The 19,099-nt window shown below is 43.1% G+C and overlaps 1 protein-coding gene across 8 annotated transcripts in view; it reads right to left on the bottom strand.

The window, feature by feature from the left end:
• The window catches only part of TBC1D5 (TBC1 domain family member 5), a 331,491-nt gene that overhangs the window by 21,246 nt on the left and 291,146 nt on the right, over positions 1 to 19,099 (bottom strand). For all 8 annotated transcript variants that reach the window (XM_068152338.1, XM_068152339.1, XM_068152334.1 and 5 more), the window contains one exon: positions 2,827 to 2,926. In XM_068152338.1, the coding sequence (XP_068008439.1) occupies positions 2,827 to 2,926 (100 nt within the window). The remainder of the gene's footprint in view (positions 1 to 2,826; positions 2,927 to 19,099) is intronic.

The following is a 19,099-nucleotide window of genomic DNA, read 5'->3' as shown; positions in this document are numbered from 1 at the left end:
CTCTCAAGAATGCTACGAGAGCCAAAAGCTGAGAGATGAAGTCAGAAATTTTCAGCCTTGCAGAATGAAGTAATATCCTTGAAGTTAAGTGTCCTAACAGATTATAAGGAGTGGTATCACTCATCATCTGCTCTGTGGTCTCTGAAATGAAGCAATTTTAATGAGTAAGGTACCTGGGGAAGAATCAGACCAGGGGGTGTTCTGTGGTGCTACAGGAAACCCCTTTTCTTGGACAGCCTGATGGCATGTGCTGCTCAGATCAGCAGGATGAAAGTGACCGACAGGCTTCAGCTGAGAAGGGATTTTGCAAAGCTCAGACCAGCAAGAAATCCAGTGTGTGTTTCTTGTCTTCCCATGGATCACCTGCTGGCATATTTGGGGATACCTAACCTCTTCAGTTTGCTGCAAGCATAGGAGCTGTGAAAGTTGGTAGAATCTCAGTCTCTCTTGTGCTGTCTATCATGCAGAACTGTTGATCCCTATGGGATTCAAATACATCACTGAAAACAAAGGTTACAAATGTTGAAAAGATATGCAGGAATACTATGAAGAGGCACAGTGAGTAGAGTGGGACTTAGAAGCTGGAAGGCTCCACGAGTGCTGTGGGGCTGCCACAATACATCCAGCACACCCCTGCAGCCAGTGCGGTACAGGGGATGGCTTTCCCTGTCCTGTGAGAGTAACGAACGAAAGAAACCTCAGCTTTTCCTCTTGACACAGTAATCTTTGCCCATCATTTCAGTAGCTAATGATTTAGCAATTTTGCCTCTCTCTAATCTCATCATTACACACATACGCTCACAGAAGCAATACATTGGATTAAAGCTGTTTGTGCTAGAGGATTACACTCCACTTTTCAGACAGAATCACAGAATGTTAGGGGCTGGAAGGGACCTCGAAAGATCAGCCAGTCCAGCCCCTCTGACAGAGCAGGATCACCTAGACCATGTCACACAGGAACACATCCAGGTGGGTCTTGCATACCTTCAGAGAGGGAGACTCCACAACCCCCCTGGGCAGCCTGTTCCAGTCTTCTGTCACCCTCACAAGGGAAAAATTCTTCCTCATGATTCCATGGAACTTCCTATGCCTCAACTTCCACCAGTGCCCCTTGTGCTGTCACTGGGCATCACCCAGCAGAAACTGGCTCCATCCTCTTGGCATTCACCCTCTACATCTTTATAAACATGACTGAGGTCACCCCTCAGGCTCCTCCTCTCCAAGCTACAGAGCCCTCAGCTCCCTCAGTCTCTCCTTCATAAGGAAGATGTTCCACTCTCTTAATCATCTTTGTGGCTCTGTGCTGGACTCTTTCAAGCAGTTCCTTGAGGTCCTTCCTGAACTGAGGGGCCCAGAACTGGACACAATACTGCAGATGCAGCCTCACCAGGGCAGAGTAGAGGGTCAGGAGAACCCCTCTTGATCTACTAACCACAGCCCTTCTAATCCACCCCAGAATGGCACTGGCCTTCTTGACCACACTAGCACACTGCAGGCTCACGGTCAACCTCCCATCCACTAAGACCCCCAGGTCCTTTTCCCCTTCATTGCTCTCCAAGACGTCATTCCCCAACCTATACTGATACAGGCTGTGATTCCTAGCTTTCAAATAACACAGTATTTATGGCTTTTTCTCATCTCATAACAGTGGCTACTAAAACATTCACATAAAGAAAATGAAAATACAAGTATAATATGGCTTTTATGTCTGATCCTTTTGACCTTAGGTATCATATACCTTATTCTACACACCAAACATATTCAATTTTAATGTATTTTGCTTTGCTATTGCAGGCTATAAAGTGTTACAGTTGTGCCCTGGTTTCTTAACAACAGTGGGGTTTTTTCATGTAACTAAACGCACTAACATTGGGAGTTCAGTTTTGCACAGTTTAAAAATCCTTTTACCAAAGCAGCTAACAGAAGTCCCAAGCATATCCCTAGCAGCATCCCTAAACCAAAGCCTTTCCCAGAAGAAGTAGATAACTAACAGAAGCAGAAGTCCCTAGCAGCCCTAAACCTCCAGTCTGCTCCTGATCCTAACTCAAGGTGCTCGGAGTGGCTGCTCTCTGTCATCAATTCCTTAACCAGTAAAACCCAGCCACATCTATAAGATAAAAGCTACTCCCAGTGAAAGATGCCAGCATGTCCAGGAGATGGCTTCTGCAGCATGCTCCAATCCAAGGGTGCCAAGGTGAGGCTGCTGTTCTTAGCACCCATGGAATGTGATTGTTTTGCTCTAAGCAGCCTGCTAAGCAATTGGTCAGCTAAGGAATCCTGCACTCTGCAGGCATCCAGGAGCTGCCCTCAGAGCAGCAGCTGCAAGACTGTACTACATAAAATCATACAATTATTAAGGTTGGAAGGGACCTCAAGAATCATCTAGTTCCAGCCCCGCTGCCATGGGCAGGGACCCCTTGCACTACATCAGGTTGCTCAGAGCCACATTCAGCCTGGCCTTCAATACCTCCCCGGATGAGGCTTCCACCACCTCCCTGGGCAACCTGTTCCAGTGTCTCACCAGCCTCATGGGGAAGAGCTTGTTCCTAACATCCAATCTGAATCTACCCATTTCTAGTCTTTTTCCATTCCCCCTAGTCCTATCTCTACCTGACACACTAAAATGTCCCTCCCCAGCTTTCTTGTAGGCCCTCTTCAGATACTGGAAGGCCACAGGAAGGTCTCCTCAGAGCATTCTCTTCTCCAGACTGAACAGCCCCAACATAAATATTCTCCTACTAGAAAATATTTTAAGACAAGTTCTAACACAAAGTAGAAAAGAGCCTTTGCAAAGATTTCCAGATCAATAGAGGGTACTGCACTTACCAAGATGTGTGTTCATCATCTTTGCACAGTATTTGCACATGGCTTCCAAGTCGTTTAGCTGCCCCTGTAGAAACGAAATCTGGGCCTCCAATTCCTCCTCCTGCAATGAAGAAGTCATTAGAATAAAACTCCACCTTTTTTATGATACACAGACAAATTGGTAACCCTTGACAGGCTTAGCCATCTTCTGTTTTGTCCTTGAGAAAGTATCGGAAATAAAGTGAATCCCCTTCCATCTGTCTTTATGGAAAGACTTTCAAGTCCAGTTCTGGGCTCCTCAGTGTAAGAAGGACATTGAGATACTTGAACATGTCCAGAGAAGGGCAAGAGGTCTTGAGCACAAGCCCTATGAGGAGAGGCTGAGGGAGCTGGGGTTGTTTAGCCTGGAGAAGAGGAGGCTCAAGGGAGACCTTATTGCTCTCTACAACTACCTGAAGGGAGGTTGTAGACAGGTGGGGGTTGGTCTCTTCTCCCAGGCAACCAGCACCAGAACAAGAGGACACAGTCTCAAGCTGTGCCAGGGGAAGTTTAGGCTCGAGGTGAGGAGAAAGTTCTTCACAGAAAGAGTAATTTGCCATTGGATTGGGCTGCCCAGGGAGGTGGTGGAGTCCCTGTCCCTGGAGGTGTTAAAAAAATGACTGGACATGGCACTTGAAGCCATGGTTTAGTTGTCAGGAGGTGTTAGGTATTAGGTAATAGGTTGGACTTGATGATCTCTGAGGTCTTTTCCAACCTGGTTGATTCTGTGATTCTATGATTCTATGATAGGTTCTTTAAATGCATTGGATGAACATAGGGTTTGGTGTTAAGGTTTCAGTATTTATTAGTGCTACCCTTTTACCTTCTAAAGAGTGTAACAGAAATCTGCCTACCTTGATCTAAGGAGGATTAACAAGTCATATTTCTTCACAGATTAGCTACCTGTTTGTGCAGGTGCCAAGGCAGTACTGCATGGGTGCCTTAAAAAACTCATGAAATGAGAAAAAAATCTCATTTTTGGAGGAGTAATATCCACAGCAGCTCCTTTAGAACAACTCCCCCTCAGAAGAATAATCCAAGTGGGACACTGTGCCAGAGTGCACAAGATAAAGTGATGTGTGACAGTGAGTAGCTGGTGACTCTTGCAGCCAGACTCATCAGCTAGGGAGTTTTCGTGCTTGCATGGAGTCTCAATTTGTGGTGTTGCCAAAAGACTGTTTAGGGGCACCTAATGTTCTGAATTTCTTTCTGCATATTCATGCATACACCAATGACATGGGGATGTGAAATCATTTAAGTTCAGAAGTGACTGTAGGGCTCCTGAGCAAAGGTGAAGAGAACAGGTACCCTGGTGATGTTTCTCTTCAATCCTGTGACATAAAGGAAAAGCCTGGACAGAAGCAGATATATCCAGAATATCACACATGGCTACATATTTGGTGACACTTGCTGGAATTCAACTGTCTTGCTTATGGACCCAAAATAATGAAGAAAGGCAACTTAGAGAATAGGTCTACCTGGTGAGGACAGGGAGGAATACATTTGTGAACAGATTTACTCATCTAACCCAGAAATACATGGGGAAGCAGCACATATGGACAAGGCATGCAGAAGGTCCACTTGGCTGAGGAAGGAGCTTCTTAATGAATTAAAATGGGAAAAGCACATATGGAGCTGGAAATGGTGGAAATGGAGAGCACATATGTAGAAACAATGACAGGAAACAGAGGACAGGCACACAGTCATTGTTTGGACACGAGAACAAAACTAGGAAGGACAAAACCCAGCTGGAGCTAAAATTAATGGAGGACATTAAAGGGTAACAAGAAGGAATTTTGCAAGCAGGAGAGCAGCAAAAAGGAGGTTCAAAGCCATTGTAGGTCTATTGCTTACTAGGGGAGATAAGATACTGACAGGTGATACTAAAAAGCCTGCACCACTCAATTCCATTTTTGCCTCTCACTTTTTAGGCCAAGTCTGCTCCTAGGCCTCTGAATGTACACTTTGGGAAGGAAAGGGATGTCTGAGAGTCAGGGGGGCAATAGTAACTGAAGCAGCAGCATGTGTTCTATTATGTGAGGCCAGATGTGATACACCCATGGGTTCTGGAAAGCTGATGCAACACACTGCCTATCATCTGTGACAAAACACTGCTATTACAGGACATCCATTGATGACTGGAGGAAGGTTAATTTTCCACCCCTGTTAAAGAAAAGTGAGAAGAAGAATCTGTGGAGCTATAAAATGGTTGGCTTCACATGAGTGCTTGGAAAAATAACGGAGCATGTCTTCTTGGAATCAGTTTCCAACATGTAAAGGACAAGACCGTACTCAAGGTGACAAAATCATGCTTGACCAGTCTGGTTGCCTGCTATGATGAAATGACTGGCTATGCAAAAGAAGGAAGAGGAGTGAATGCAACAGATGTTTAGATGTGGTGCTTGGGGTGAACTTTGTAGAGTTATCTGCTGCTCTGGATGATCCTGAGGGCCGTTTCCAAGCTGAATGCTTCTGTGATAATGTGATACTTCTACTTTACTTTGTGGGTATGGTTTAGGAGTGACCCTTGCAGAGTAGGGTTCTGGGTTGGACTCGGTGATCCTGAGGATCTTTTCCAGCCAGAATGTTGCTGTGATTCTGTGATCTTTATTTTGTGTACAAATTGTAGCACTGGTTTGAGCTCTCTTATGCATGAACAGAGACTTGCACATTTTGCAACAGGCCAAATGTAAGTCAAAAGAAAAACCTTACAGTCTATTCTTCCTTGGGAAACTGACCTTTCACCTGATTTGACACACACACACACACAGAGTCCCCAAAACATGTCAAGAGTGATTCAAACTCATTTAGCCACAGCACTCAAAGATGAACATGTTGACCACAAAAGAAAAATCAAGACTTTAAGTAGCTAACCAAAAGAAAAAAAATCAATATGGGCTTACCAAACAACATGTTCTATAAATCACATAAGCTCAACATTTTCTCATATTGGAAGCTGCATTATGTGGTAGAAAAGCAAATCAAGCAGCAAATCAAAAGTGTCACTGCAGCAGACATGTGAGACCAAGATGTGCAAATGTAACGATGCAGTCTTGCAGAAAATCAGCTTAATAATACGTCCTGCAAATTTATTCCAGGGCTCTCAAGAATCTTTTTCCCCCACCTTCAGCATTCCAGATGATGTACAGCCTTACAGATAATCAGTAACATCTTGAAATGAATACAAGAATGAAAAGGAAGCAGATTATTTGTGATGCCACAGTGATTTACATTTCACGACCAATATAAAGCAGGCTAGCATTTGTGACTCCAGCCAACACATGCCTCTGTTTGAGTGCCTCCATACACACAGCTCCAGCTATTTGCCTTGTTGTGGGAAGATGCAATCTGCAAAACACTTATATTTGTGCTGCTCATATTTGTCTTTCTTCTTATCCACATCCAGAACTTTGCTTACTTTGTCAAACTTCCTTTTGTCTTTTGCCACGAAAATGAATTCCTTTATGATTAATTATTTGCTGTTCCTATGCTATTTTCTTTCCCTCACCAATCTATACAGTTCTGGTGTTCTACTTTTGTCCAAAGCTTGCCCTTCCCTTTTTATTACATTTCCTTTTCATCTGTCTTCTCACCTTTACAGAGACAGCTATGGGAATAAATTTTTTATATCCTCCCTTCTCTCCTGAGATCACAAGGAGATCAGTGATGCCTCTACCATGCTCTGCTTTTCATCACATTTTACTGTTTCAGAAAAACAGCTGTGGCTAAGTGAAAGTGCTCAGCACCTGCAAGAACAGATTAGAGGAAGTTTTACAGTTTTGACATTGTAATCCCATCCTTTCACAGCTCCTCTCTTTACAAGCTGCAATAAGGTTTGTGGACATGGGTAAGTGCACTGGAATTTAGCATCCTACACAAGCCAGGGGCTGTCAAAATATAGTTTTGGCAGAGGCCACTGTTTCTCAACCTTGTTTTTATCAGTTTGAACAAGTTTTCTCCCAAATACCTTACATGTAGCTTGACAAGAAGTATAAAGGCTGGAAAAGAAGGAATATGAGCTCACTAAATCACAACTGTGACATCTTTCTTTCATAATAACAATTAGTTTTCAGTCTCACTGTTCAGGAAATGAAAGGAAAAAGTGTATTTTTGTCTGTTTTACTCATGTAGAAAGTCAAGGAAAAGCAAACTGTTGTCAACATCTTACAACAATGCAAGTCCAGGCACTTCATTTATGAATACTCAGAATGGCAAAGCTCCATTCATCTTAAAGCTGAATCCTCCTGAATATCACAGAATGTTAGGGGCTGGAAGGAACCTCCAAAGATTACCCAGTCCAAGCCCCCTGCCAGAGCAGGATCACCTAGAGCAGATCACACAGGAACACATCAAGGTGTTTTTTGAATATCTCCAGAGAGGGAGACTCCACAATCTCCCTAGGCAGCCTGTACCAGGGTTCCATCACCCCCAGAGGGAAAAATGTCTTCCTTATGTTACCATGGAACTTCCTATGCCTCAACTTCCACCATTGCCCTTGTGCTGTCATTGGGCATCACCCAGCAGAGCCTGGCTCCATCCTCTTGGCACTCACCCTTTACATCTTTATAAACATGACTGAGGTCTCAGGCTCCTCTTCTCCAAGCTAAAGAGCACTCAGCTCCCTCAGGCTCTCCTCATAAGGAAGATGTTCCTCTCCCTTAATCATCTTTGTGCTGGACTCTTTCAAGCAGTTCCCTGAGGTCCTTCTTGAACTGAGGGGCCCAGAACTGGACACAATACTGCAGATGCAGCCTCATCAGGGCAGAGTAGAGGGTCAGGAGAACCTGTCTTGACCTGCTAGCCACAGTCCTTCTAATCCACCCCAGGATATCACTTGCCTTCTTGGCCACAAGAGCACATTGCTGTCTCATGGTCAACCTCCCATCCACTAGGACTCCCATGTCCTTTTCCTCTTCTCCAACAGGTCAGTCCCCAACCTATATTGATAAACTGGGGTTGTTCTTTCCTAGGTGCAATACTCTACACTTGCCCTTGTTGAATTTCATTCAGTTTCTCCCTGCCCAACTGTCAGCCTAAGTCTGGCTGAATGGCAGCACAACCCTCCTATGTCATCCACTTCACCCAGTTTTGTGTCATCAGCAAGCTTGCTGACAGTGCTCTCTGTGCCCTCATCCAGGTAATTGATGAATATATTGAATAGTACTGGTCCCAGTACTCCACTAGGTACAGGTCTCCAACTGGACTCCGTCCCATTGACCACAGCTCTCTTACTTCCCTTCAACCAGTTCACATCCACCTCACTACCTGATCATCTAGACCATATTGCCTCAGTTTAGCTGTGAGGATGCTGTGGGAGATGGTGTCAAATGCTTTACTGGCATCAAGATAAACCACATTCACCATCATCTATCCACCTGGTTAGGTACTCAGTGAATTAACCTGGCATCACTGCCAAGTGAAAATGGAGCAGAAAAGAAACTACCTTCAAAGCGAAGAGTGTTCTAAAGGTATCTGAGGTGTTTATAAGCAGTAATGCTGCAATTAAAACCAGAATCAATTATCACAGAAAAATGACAGAGTTCTATCAGAGGAAGGGCCCAGTCCTCCTGGTGTCTTTGATGCTGGTCTATGATGGGTACAGTGCAGAGCAAAAAAGATGTCATGGTATACACATGTAATAGTACTGCCCAGAACACTTTCCCAGACTACAAGGATTTGCAGATCAAGGATTTCTTGGACAAAGGTTAGCATTGCTTTTCTGTAGTTAATAGTTTTCCTGTATTAATTTTCCCAGCCACATTCTCAAATCCTTCAGTATTCACAACAAGAGCACTAAGGAAACATTCCATGAGCTGTTAGCAAATGCGCAGGGCAAACTAGAAAATAATTCTGATGAGGTATCAAAACACTTGGAGGAAAATGGGGAAAATGAGATTGATACAAGGAAATACTGAAGCCAGAGAATTGCAAAGAGTCTCAGGTCAGGTGGTGATAGGACTAGGGGAATGAAAAAAAAGTAGAAATGGGTAGATTCAGATTGGATATTAGGAAGAAGTTCTTCCCCATGAGGGTGGTGAGACACTGGCACAGGTTGCCCAGGGGGGTGGTAGAAGCCTCATCCCTGGAAGTTTTTAAGGCCAGGCTGGATGTGGCTCTGAGCAACCTGATGTAGTGTGAGGTGTTCCTGCCCATGGCAGAAGGGTTGGAACTTGATGACCCTTGAGGTCCCTTCCAGCCCTACCAATTCTACTTAAGTGTACACAGAATATATCTTTTATCAGGTAGTGATAGGACTAGGGGGAATGGAATGAAGCTGGAGGTGGGGAGATTCAGGCTGGATGTGAGGAGGAAGTTCTTCACCATCAGAGTGGTGAAGCCCTGGAATGGGTTGTCCAGGGAGGTGGTTGAGGCCCCGTCCCTGGAGGTGTTTAAACCCAGGCTGGATGAGGCACTGGCCAGGCTGATCTAGTGTGGGGTGTCCCTGCCCATGGCAGGGGGGTTGGAACTGGATGATCCTTGTGGTCCTTTCCAACCCTGACTGATGCTATGATACTATGATATCATGACATTGCTAGCATTTTACACATGTCAGGCAAGATTCAGATGCATGGCATAAACTGCTTGCTCATTTAATTTTATGCAGATTTTCCTGGAGTAAGGAAAGCAGTGGCTACTGGTTCCCTCCTGTGGGAATTTGTTTAGTTTCAATTTTTGAATCTATCAAATAAATACATAATTTAACCTTGTAACCTTGAACCAACCCCTGAAAGCTGAATGTTGGTTGAAACACCCATGATTTTTTTGGTGGCAATCTATGGCAGCCACAGAACAGTCTACAGACTATGCTGATGGTTAATCTAGAAACCACTGCTTTTTGAACAATGAATTACAGACAGTGGGAACTAAAGCAAAATTTTCATGTCTTTAATTTGCTGATTTACTTTATCTATCCTGGGCCCTCATCAGGACCAAGACCTCGCTCTGCTGGGTGCTGTAGAAACATAAAGAAAAAAACCCTGCTTCTCTAGAGGATTTAGCAGTGTAAGCCAAGAGACAACAGATGGCTGCAGACACACATATGGGGTGGACATGGAGACAATATGGCTGTATTAGTCCATCTTATAGACATGGCTTCAGCAAGTTAGCAACCAAAGTGTTGTCAATGGCAAGGTGGAATTTTTAGGAGAGTTTTCATAAGGTATCTGCTTTGCAGATTTCAGAGAATGGTTCTTCTCTGGGGAGGGGGCTATGGGATGATTAGATGCAAGCTAACCATCAGAATCAAGGATGGAAGATATTTTGTCATTTTCATATTGAGAAATTTGTTACTTGTGAAATGTTTGCACAAGTTGGAATAATTCCAGATCTTAATGCTACCCTGAGAGGAAACAAAGTTCAGACACTGCCTTTGTGCATTAATCCCTGCAGAAGTAGAGGTTATGTACCGAGTTCCTGTGCTGAACAGGTAGTGTCCTGTCAATAATTCTGTGTCCCTGTGCCAGCCAAAGAACCCCCACACTAGATATGTTTCCAAGTACACCTCACTCCTGTGTTGTATTCTTCCCATAGTCAGAATTGTCTCTTCTTCAGAATTTTGAATATAATTTCATCAATGGTAAACATTTTAAGAGCAGTATTTGCAGATGAATCCTATAAACAAATATGCTGTTCCTTTAGACTGCATCCACAGGGAACTTGAGTCACGTCTGACACCATTTTAACTCAGACTGCTTCTCCAATCCCAGCATGGTATGAGGCATCTTAAGCAGGAACATCTTTCTTTCCTTATTACTTTCCTTTTAACTCTGTTGATTTCACTGTGTACAGCCAGTAGGCATAGCTGCTGAGAGTGGTAAATTGGACTTTGTACTTGCTGATAGTTACATACTTATTTCAGTGCTTTACTAGATCAGAACCCTTAAAGCACAAACAAGTTCTCTGTTAGATTAATAAAGGAAAATTATGCAGTTAAGCACAGTAAAGAAGGAAAACTGACAGAAACAAACTTTCCTTTTTCTCTCTTTTCTCCTCTGCCTTATCATTACTTTGACTTGTTCCTTTGTAACACAGAAATTCTGCTCCCCAGTAGTACTGTATGTCTCAAAACACATCAAGGAATATCAGAATAAGCACAAATGACTTAGGTGAAAAGCAATCCTAGAATTCTAGGTTCAACATGCAGTGCTGTCAGAGTTAAAACATTCCAGGGCACAATGCATCCTCTTCTGCTCAAAGAAGTGACTTCAGAAGAGTAATTACCCGTTTTAAAACCTGAAACAGAACTGCCACTGTGCAACCTTTACTGAACGTATGTCTGTGGCAACACTCTGAACAAAGTATGGAAGTGGAAGAGAGAGAAATAAGAAAACAAAATGAAGGCTGAAAGAAAGGTCAACAAAATACCCATTGTGACTCCTGGAAGCCAAGCTGTATCAGGTTATGTTCTGACACTGCAGAAAAACAAACTAAAGTATTTGGTGCAGAGGGCTCTGACTGAAAGCGAGTATCAAAGACATGAAAGGAATTTTATGATAGAGAGAGAAATGTTCAACAAGGATGAGACCAAGACAAACCTGCCAATAAATTAAAATGCTAGAAGGCAGTCACCTGCCAAGACCCCTATTTTTGGGCACTAATGTAATCCTGACTTACTCTGTGTGCTTTCAGCAATAACTGAGAGGAATGGCACAGTGTTTTCCCAGGCTACACACATGGAATGAGGAAATAAACATTTCAGCCTTTCTGTACTTCACTTTCCCCTCCATTCCAAACCAGAAAACAAAACCTAACAAAACTGAAGGAGCTGCAATTCAGAGCAGGCAATGATCCAGGAACTCTCCTCCAACATTGACATTTTTAACACTCCAGGGTGAGCATTGTTCAAGGAGACCCACACTTTTTAACTCATGAAAACCCTATGCTTTTCTTACTCTTTTAATTTCAAGATGGGCAAAATCTCTCTCTCTCTCTGTGTATTTTCATGCATTATGTATCTGTAGCTTTTCTGAAATGCAAGAACTAAGAATTCATGTTCAGCTGTTTCCCCTCATTTTCCTTGCCTGCTACTTTTATGAGGACAGTGAGGTAAAAAAACTACTTATTTATGATCAGCATTTATTTATAATCTCTACTAAGATTAGTGACCTTGAGACAAAATATCTCTTTCAGTATTGTGATTTATGACTAGCTATTTATTCATTACCACTTTAAAAGAAGGTGAAAATATTCACATGCAGTTGCATTTGGAAGCAAATGAATGATGGAGCCTCAAAGGATCTGCCATGCCCCCCTGACAGATCTATTTAATTTCAATTAAAATCCTGAAAATAGCTGAAACTCCAGCTCATAGCTTCTAACCAGCAGGTCCTGCTGCTGAATTCCCATCTTAAACAGTTCAAAGTCAATTTTCCAGTGTTGCACAGTTGGAGCCAGCTTAGTTTGCCATGTCCCCACCTTGCCTGGAGACATTAGTGGCAAAGGACCATGGGCTTGGACGTTTTCCAAAGCAGCTCCTACTGTTGAACCTATTATTGGAACAGCTTCCAGGTGCACCAGCCTCACTGTCACAGAGCTAGAAACCAGCAACTGTGCTAGTGTGCTAGTGTTTTTATCTAGCCTGGGTGTTTTCCCTCTTAACAATACTTCATTTCCTATGCTCAGACAATCTCTCCTGGGAGAGAAACCTCTTTTTCAAGCAGATGTGATGTGCAAGACTTATCTGCCTGCTGCCCGCATGAGTCCACCTGCTGGCACTGCACTATGGAACTGCTGACAGTTGCAAAACAAAATCCACAAAAAGCTGCAACACCTATGGAATGCAAAATATTTTGCATAATTGATTGTGGATGAGCAGACACTGACCAACTGAGCAAATCACTAGTATTTTACTTGCTAAGGGAACGGATAAGAACACAAAGAACTGTAAGGCAATAGGAATCATCCCTTTGATCATAAACACTGATAAAAGGTTTCTCTCAGTGCTGCTCCTGACAATTTTGATTTAATCAGATTGGAGTATTTCTTTGTAAATAGTAAAACTGAGACATTAATTTAGATGGCATGGCTGGAAGCATTTTGGCAATAGCTATAAATAGACACATAGGTGAACGAGAATCCCATTTCCTCCACTGTGTTTCAGCATCACATCTGACAGACTTTCTGCCTACCTGGTACACAGACTACTGCCCTTTAAGACTGCATAAGACCCCTCTGACAAATGGAAGAGAAATATGAGCAGCAGAAACTGCTCTCTGAGCTCTCTGAAACAATGGGGTGAGTATTTTTGACTGCATATGAACATGGAGATGGCATGATTAATACATGGATATTCTGCAATGAATAAAGTTCATGTTCAATATTATGCCACTGAAGTATGATCCTGAAGGTCTCTTCCAACTTGGTCTATTCTATTCTATTCTGTTCTGTTCTGTTCTATTCTATTTTATTCTATTCTATTCTGGTGAATGTTATTGAAATGGTTGATTGGCTGTGATGTACTTCTGTGACTACGTTTGTTAATGTTGCTGCCTGAGTAAGCAATTTAACATACACACACTTCAAAGTCTACACAGCCCTTTCTGGAGGACTCTCAAAAGTATACCCTTTGTTAAATTCATATCCAGTTAGCTTTTTTAAAGTATCAGTTACAAAAAAGCCTCACCAACCCTGTTTCTGTTCAGGCTGGATGTATTTGACCTTTGATATGATTCCTAACATGATTGAGGACACAGACCAGTGCAGGATCTTATTATTTAGGGCTTTCAGAATCTGTGATTACATTGTTCAGAGTTTAAGGAGGTTGAGACTTAAGTATAGTAATTATGATGGGACTGTAAACACACACCATTTATACTGCATTGTTAAAAGAACAGAAGTTTTGTTGTTTTTATAGAGAATTACTTGATTTAACCAAACACAGCTATCAAAGGCATACCTACAATTTATTTCAGTGGGAAGAAAATCTTTCAAACACAGAAATCTTTTTTGGCTCAAAACCCCAAACCAAACCAAAACCCAACAACAAGCACAACAAAACCCAAAAAAACACAATACCCCTTCCCCCCCAAAAAAAAACAAACCCCAAAACAAAGCAAAAAAAACAACACCCAGCCCAAACCAACCAGAAAATCAAACCCAAAACCAACTAACCAAACAAAAAACCCAACCAAAACCCAACAACCAGCAACAAAACTCTCCCCTCCCCATCACACTCCCCTACCCCCCCAAGATGGTCTAATTTGGAGAGATGATTTTTATCCATGTCCATGTTTTTGTTAAGTTCAGTGCAGGTCTCTCAGCTCTACACAGAAATGGACAATAATTTCATGGTGCTACTTTTCAAGAGAATCATAGAATCAATAAGGTTGGAAAAGACCTCAGAGATCATCGAGTCCAACCTGTCACCCAACACCTCCTGACAACTAAACCATGGCTCCAAGTGCCACAGCCAAGCCTTTTCTAAACACCTGGAAGACCAAGGATGGGTCACCTGCCAACTGGCAGCAGAGGCAAGGTGCAGAAAGTCACCTGCCCTGCCCACCCCAGGCAGCAGCTTTGGAGGGAGCAGCCCAAAATGAAGCCACAACTGTCCTGAGCTTCAGCTTGACCCAAACCCTCCTCTCATCTCCTCCTTGGCCAAAACCCTCCTGAGCTTCTCCCTGGTCCAAAGCCTCCTCAGCCATCCTCACTGAAGTTGTGTTCTGAAGAAATCTGGGGCCACTGATGAAGATGACACCTCCAGGTGAGACAGAGAGAGGCCACAGCCGGCACTCGAGCACAGCTAGAACCTCACCCTCAATTCAAGAAAGATGTTGAGATGCTGGAACATGTCCAGAGAAGGGCAACAAAGCTGGGGAGGGGTCTGGAGCACAGCCCTGTGAGGAGAGGCGGAGGGAGCTGGGGTTGTTTAGTCTGGAGAAGAGGAGGCTCAAGGGAGACCTTATTGCTGTCTACAACTACCTGAAGGGAGGTTGTAGCCAGGGGGAGGTTGGTCTCTTCTCCCAGGCACGAGCACCAGAACAAGAGGACACAGTCTCAAGCTGCACCAGGGGAAGTTTAGGCTAGGTGCTAGGAATAAAATCTTCCCAGAAAGAGTGATTTGCCATTGGAGTGGGCTGCCTGGGGAAGTGGTGGAGTCCCTGGAAGTGTTTAAAAAGAGACTGGATGAGGCACTCAGTGCCATGGTTTGCTGGTTAGAAGGTGTTGCGTGACAGGTTGGACTTGGATAACTCTGTGTGTGGTTTTTAAAATCTTCCAAATACCCCTCAGATCCATTCTGTATACATGTTTGTTACTCATAGTATGACAGCAAAAGCACTGCAGAGCCACTTGGGTATTTGTTCATCTTTTATTCTATGCAATTAACTTCCTGTTTTTATCACAGTACAGTTTCCTTTCCCTGAAATGAATCACTCCAAAAATGATAAGAAGCATTAGGATTCAAAGCTGCCACTCATGCACACAGCTGTTGTTTTAGTGAATTGTATGAAACTTGCATGCATTTCTAATAAAAATATGTCTAAAGGCAGCTCATTTTCCCTTGTACTGTTGTCAGATCTTTTATATGAATCACAGAATGTTAGGGGCTCGAAGGGACCTCAAAAGCTCATCCAGTCCAACCTCCCTGCCAGAGCAGCATCACCTAGACCAGACCACACAGGAACACATCCAGGCTGGTCTTAAGTATCTCCAGAGAGGGAGGCTCTACAACCTCCCTGGGCAGCTTATACCAGTCTTCTGTCACCCTCACAGGGAAAAAATTCTTCCTCATGTTTCCATGGAACTTCCTATGCCTCAACTTCCACCATTGCCCCTTGTGCTGTCACTGGGCATCACCAAGTCGAGCCTGGCTCTTCTACTTCACTTCTACTTCAGCAATCCTGCTTAAGATCAGGTTCCTATATCAGCAGAGCAGATGCCTATTTAATTGAAAATAATGGCATACATTAATTTCCTAACCTGTAGGGGTACTCATAACTAACTGCAAATCAGTCAGAGTAGCTGTGTAAATCACAGGCAGTAACAGTTGTTGTTACCTGCTTGTGGGGACGATAGCATATGTTGACAAATCTGACTTAATTAAAAAGCCTGTGCCATCAAACCTGGCATGATGCATGACAACCTCTTATGTAGAAACGTACTTACTTATTAAGATACAGAGTTTCTCTGAATCAAAACTTTATTTTCAGTCTCTCCTGTGTTTATTTTATTTTTAATGGAATCTTTTCATACCCTTTGTCAACTCAAAGTTCCACCTGGGATGTCAATGAAGCATAAGGAGAAAGAAATGGATCATAAATGCACCCAATTCCCCAACTGCAGAATTAGACAGGGCAGGAGGCAGGTGTGAGAGGAGAATTTTCTTGGACTTTATTTCAGCAAGGCTGATCCAGCCAGATGACAATGGGTACTGGAGTTCATGACACACTGACGGTTCCTGTTCTTGTTTATTGGAAGACAGCTCCAGAAACTGCAACCTAAGTTATTACTGCCAGAAAGCTGGAAACTGTATGAAGAGATCTGGAAACATCTCACTGCTGCACACAAAACAGACTTTCAAGCACGTTTGGGGGGCCTCATGTTTACATACAGCTAATACCACTAAATAGTAACGTGATAAACCTCAGGCTGCCATGGATTGCCAAACAAGGTCTAATATTGTGCATTCAACCCTGAGGCTGTAGATTCCCTTCCTTACCTAAATAAAACAGAGGTCATCTGTTTCTGACAATAGCAGTAAAAAAAGTCATTCCATTGATCTTTGCATTTGAGAGATCTGGAAGAGTAAATCTAATGCAAATGTTATTACTTCAAGAAGTCCATTATATGAGAAATGGAAACATCCTATTCCTGGTGAAAATTAATCAACTTAAATAGCATTTTTGATCACAATTCTCCTAGAGAAAGTCCAGCTTGTTGCCTCATCCTTGGAAATAGTTAAGATCAGGTTTTATAGTGCTCTGGGCAACCTGAGCTAATGGAGGATGTCCCTGCTCACTGCAGGGAGGTTGGACTAGATGACCTTTGGAGGGCACTTCCAACCCAAACCACTTTATGATTCTATGACTGGCTTTAGGAAAGAAAGAATGCAGAATGCCACATTCAGTTCATCCTGTCACAGAATCCCAGGATGATACAGGTTGGAAGCAACCTCTGAAGCTCATCCTATCCAACCCCATGCTCAAGCAGAGCCACCTAGAGTAGGATGCCCAGGGCTATGTCCAGGTGGTTTCTGGATGGAATTGCCATAATCTCCATTGGCAAACTGTGCTGGTGCTCAGTTACTCCCACAGTGAAAAAATGTTTCCTGTTGTTCAAAGCCTCCAGCGTTTCCACTAGTTCTAGTCCTGTCACTGGGCATCCCTGAAAAGACCCTAGCTCTGTCCTCTTTGCACTCTCCCTTCATGTATTTTTATCCACTGGCAAGATCCCCCCAGGCTGAACAGTACCAACTTTCTTAGCCTTTACAGAATACAGAGTACAGAATTAACCAGGATGGAAAAGACATGTGAGATCATCAAGTCCAACCTATCACCCAACACCATCTAATCAACTAAACCATGGCTCTAAGTGCCTCATCTAGTCTCTTTTTAAACACCTCCAGTGATGGTGACTCCACCACCTCCCTGTCCCTGGACAGCCCATTCCAATGGCAAATCACTCTGTCTGTGAAGAATTTCTTCCTCACATCCAGCCTAAACCTTCCCTGGTGCAGCTTGACACTGTGTCCTCTGGTTCTGTCACAGATTGCCTGGGAGAAGAGACCAACCCCCACCTGGCTATAGCCTCCTTTTAGGTTGATGGCAACAAGGTCTCCCCTGAGGCTCCACTTCTCCAGGCTAAGCAACCCCAGCTCTCTCAGCCTCTTTTCATAGGGCTGTGCTCCAAACCCCTCACCAGCTTTGTTGCCCTTCTCTGGACACGTTCCAGCAAGTCAACATCTTTCTTGAATCGAGGAGCCCAGAACTGGGCTCAGTACTCAAGCTGTGGCCTAACCAGTGCTGAGTACAGGGGCAGAATGACTTCCCTGCTCCTGCTGGCCACATATGTGAGGTGCCACAGAACCTTCATTGCCTTTGTGGCCCTTTGCTGGACTCTCTTCAGTACGATCATGCTCCTCTTGTGCTGGAGAGCCCAGCAGCACTAGACACTACTCCAAGTACAACCTGTGATTAATGACATTCCCATTCCTGCCATGAAAATGTTACAGGGATGTCCTCTGGTCTGTGAAAATCAGTTTTTCAAACTCCAAGTCGAAGGATGTATTTTTATGCATGTATTCCATTTCTGCTTTACTTGGGAAGGGCATTAATTAGAAGTACAAAGATGAAGGGGAAATGGATTCTCTTTCATCTCAGCAAGAATAACTGATTTTGAAACCATGTTTTTTAGGAAGCAATTGATGCATGGCTGTGTTCCAACTAAGGTAATTTCCCCAATACTTAGCAAAATAATCTGTGTAATTAGTAGAGAAAAACTGAAAACCAGTTCAGTTATATAAATACACCAAAGATGTGAATTCAATTCTATTTTTAAGCCTTCTTTTGCCTCCAGATGTAAATGAAGCAATTGTAAGATTGGAAAATTCAGAAGTCACTATTTTGGGACCTCAGGAGGAACTTTTTGGGGTTTTCTTCTCTGCATGGAAGACAAAGTACCATGAAATTTACAGGAAAAGAAAACCCAAACACTGTCTTGAGCAGCAGAGAAGAGATTTAAACAAACCTTTTCCTCTTGGAGCTGCTGCAAATTCCCTTTCCCTCTATTAAAGGTCAACCAAAAACCGAACATAAGGAAATAGATTTTCTAGCTGTTCAATCACAAACTGCTAGATTTATAAATTACATAACACAGTTCAAAGAATTACTTTCAAAACTGATGCTCTGCTTGGTCTGCCACCATTGCCAATCTACTGAAAACTACCATAAGGACTGCAAATCTGTGGGGTGTCCCTGCCCATGGCAGAGGGGGTTGAACTACATGATCCTTGTGGTCCCTTCCAACCCTGACTGATACTATGATATGGAACAAAATTTTAATAAACTATCATAAGTTTGGACAATTATTTACCTGAAAAACATGTTAATGATTAATGGCAAATTCTTCTGTGCCACCTGTTACAGAACTAAGGAGGAATTATTCTTAAACTCTACTAGTGCAAAAAAATCCAAGCTCTGGTCTGGACAGAAGTTGTAAATAAAAGCTGGATTTAGATCTTGTTATCACAGTATCACCAAGGTTGGAAGAGACCTCAAAGATCATCGAGTCCAACCTGTCACCACAGACCTCATGACTA

Source organism: Melanerpes formicivorus, unplaced genomic scaffold (assembly GCF_026170545.1).
Source record: "Melanerpes formicivorus ecotype bairdi unplaced genomic scaffold, bMelFor1.0.p_v2 SCAF_23, whole genome shotgun sequence".
Taxonomy (NCBI): Eukaryota; Metazoa; Chordata; class Aves; order Piciformes; family Picidae; genus Melanerpes; species Melanerpes formicivorus.
The sequence above is the reverse complement of the archived record's forward strand: the minus strand, read 5'-3'. Positions and strand labels throughout refer to the sequence as shown.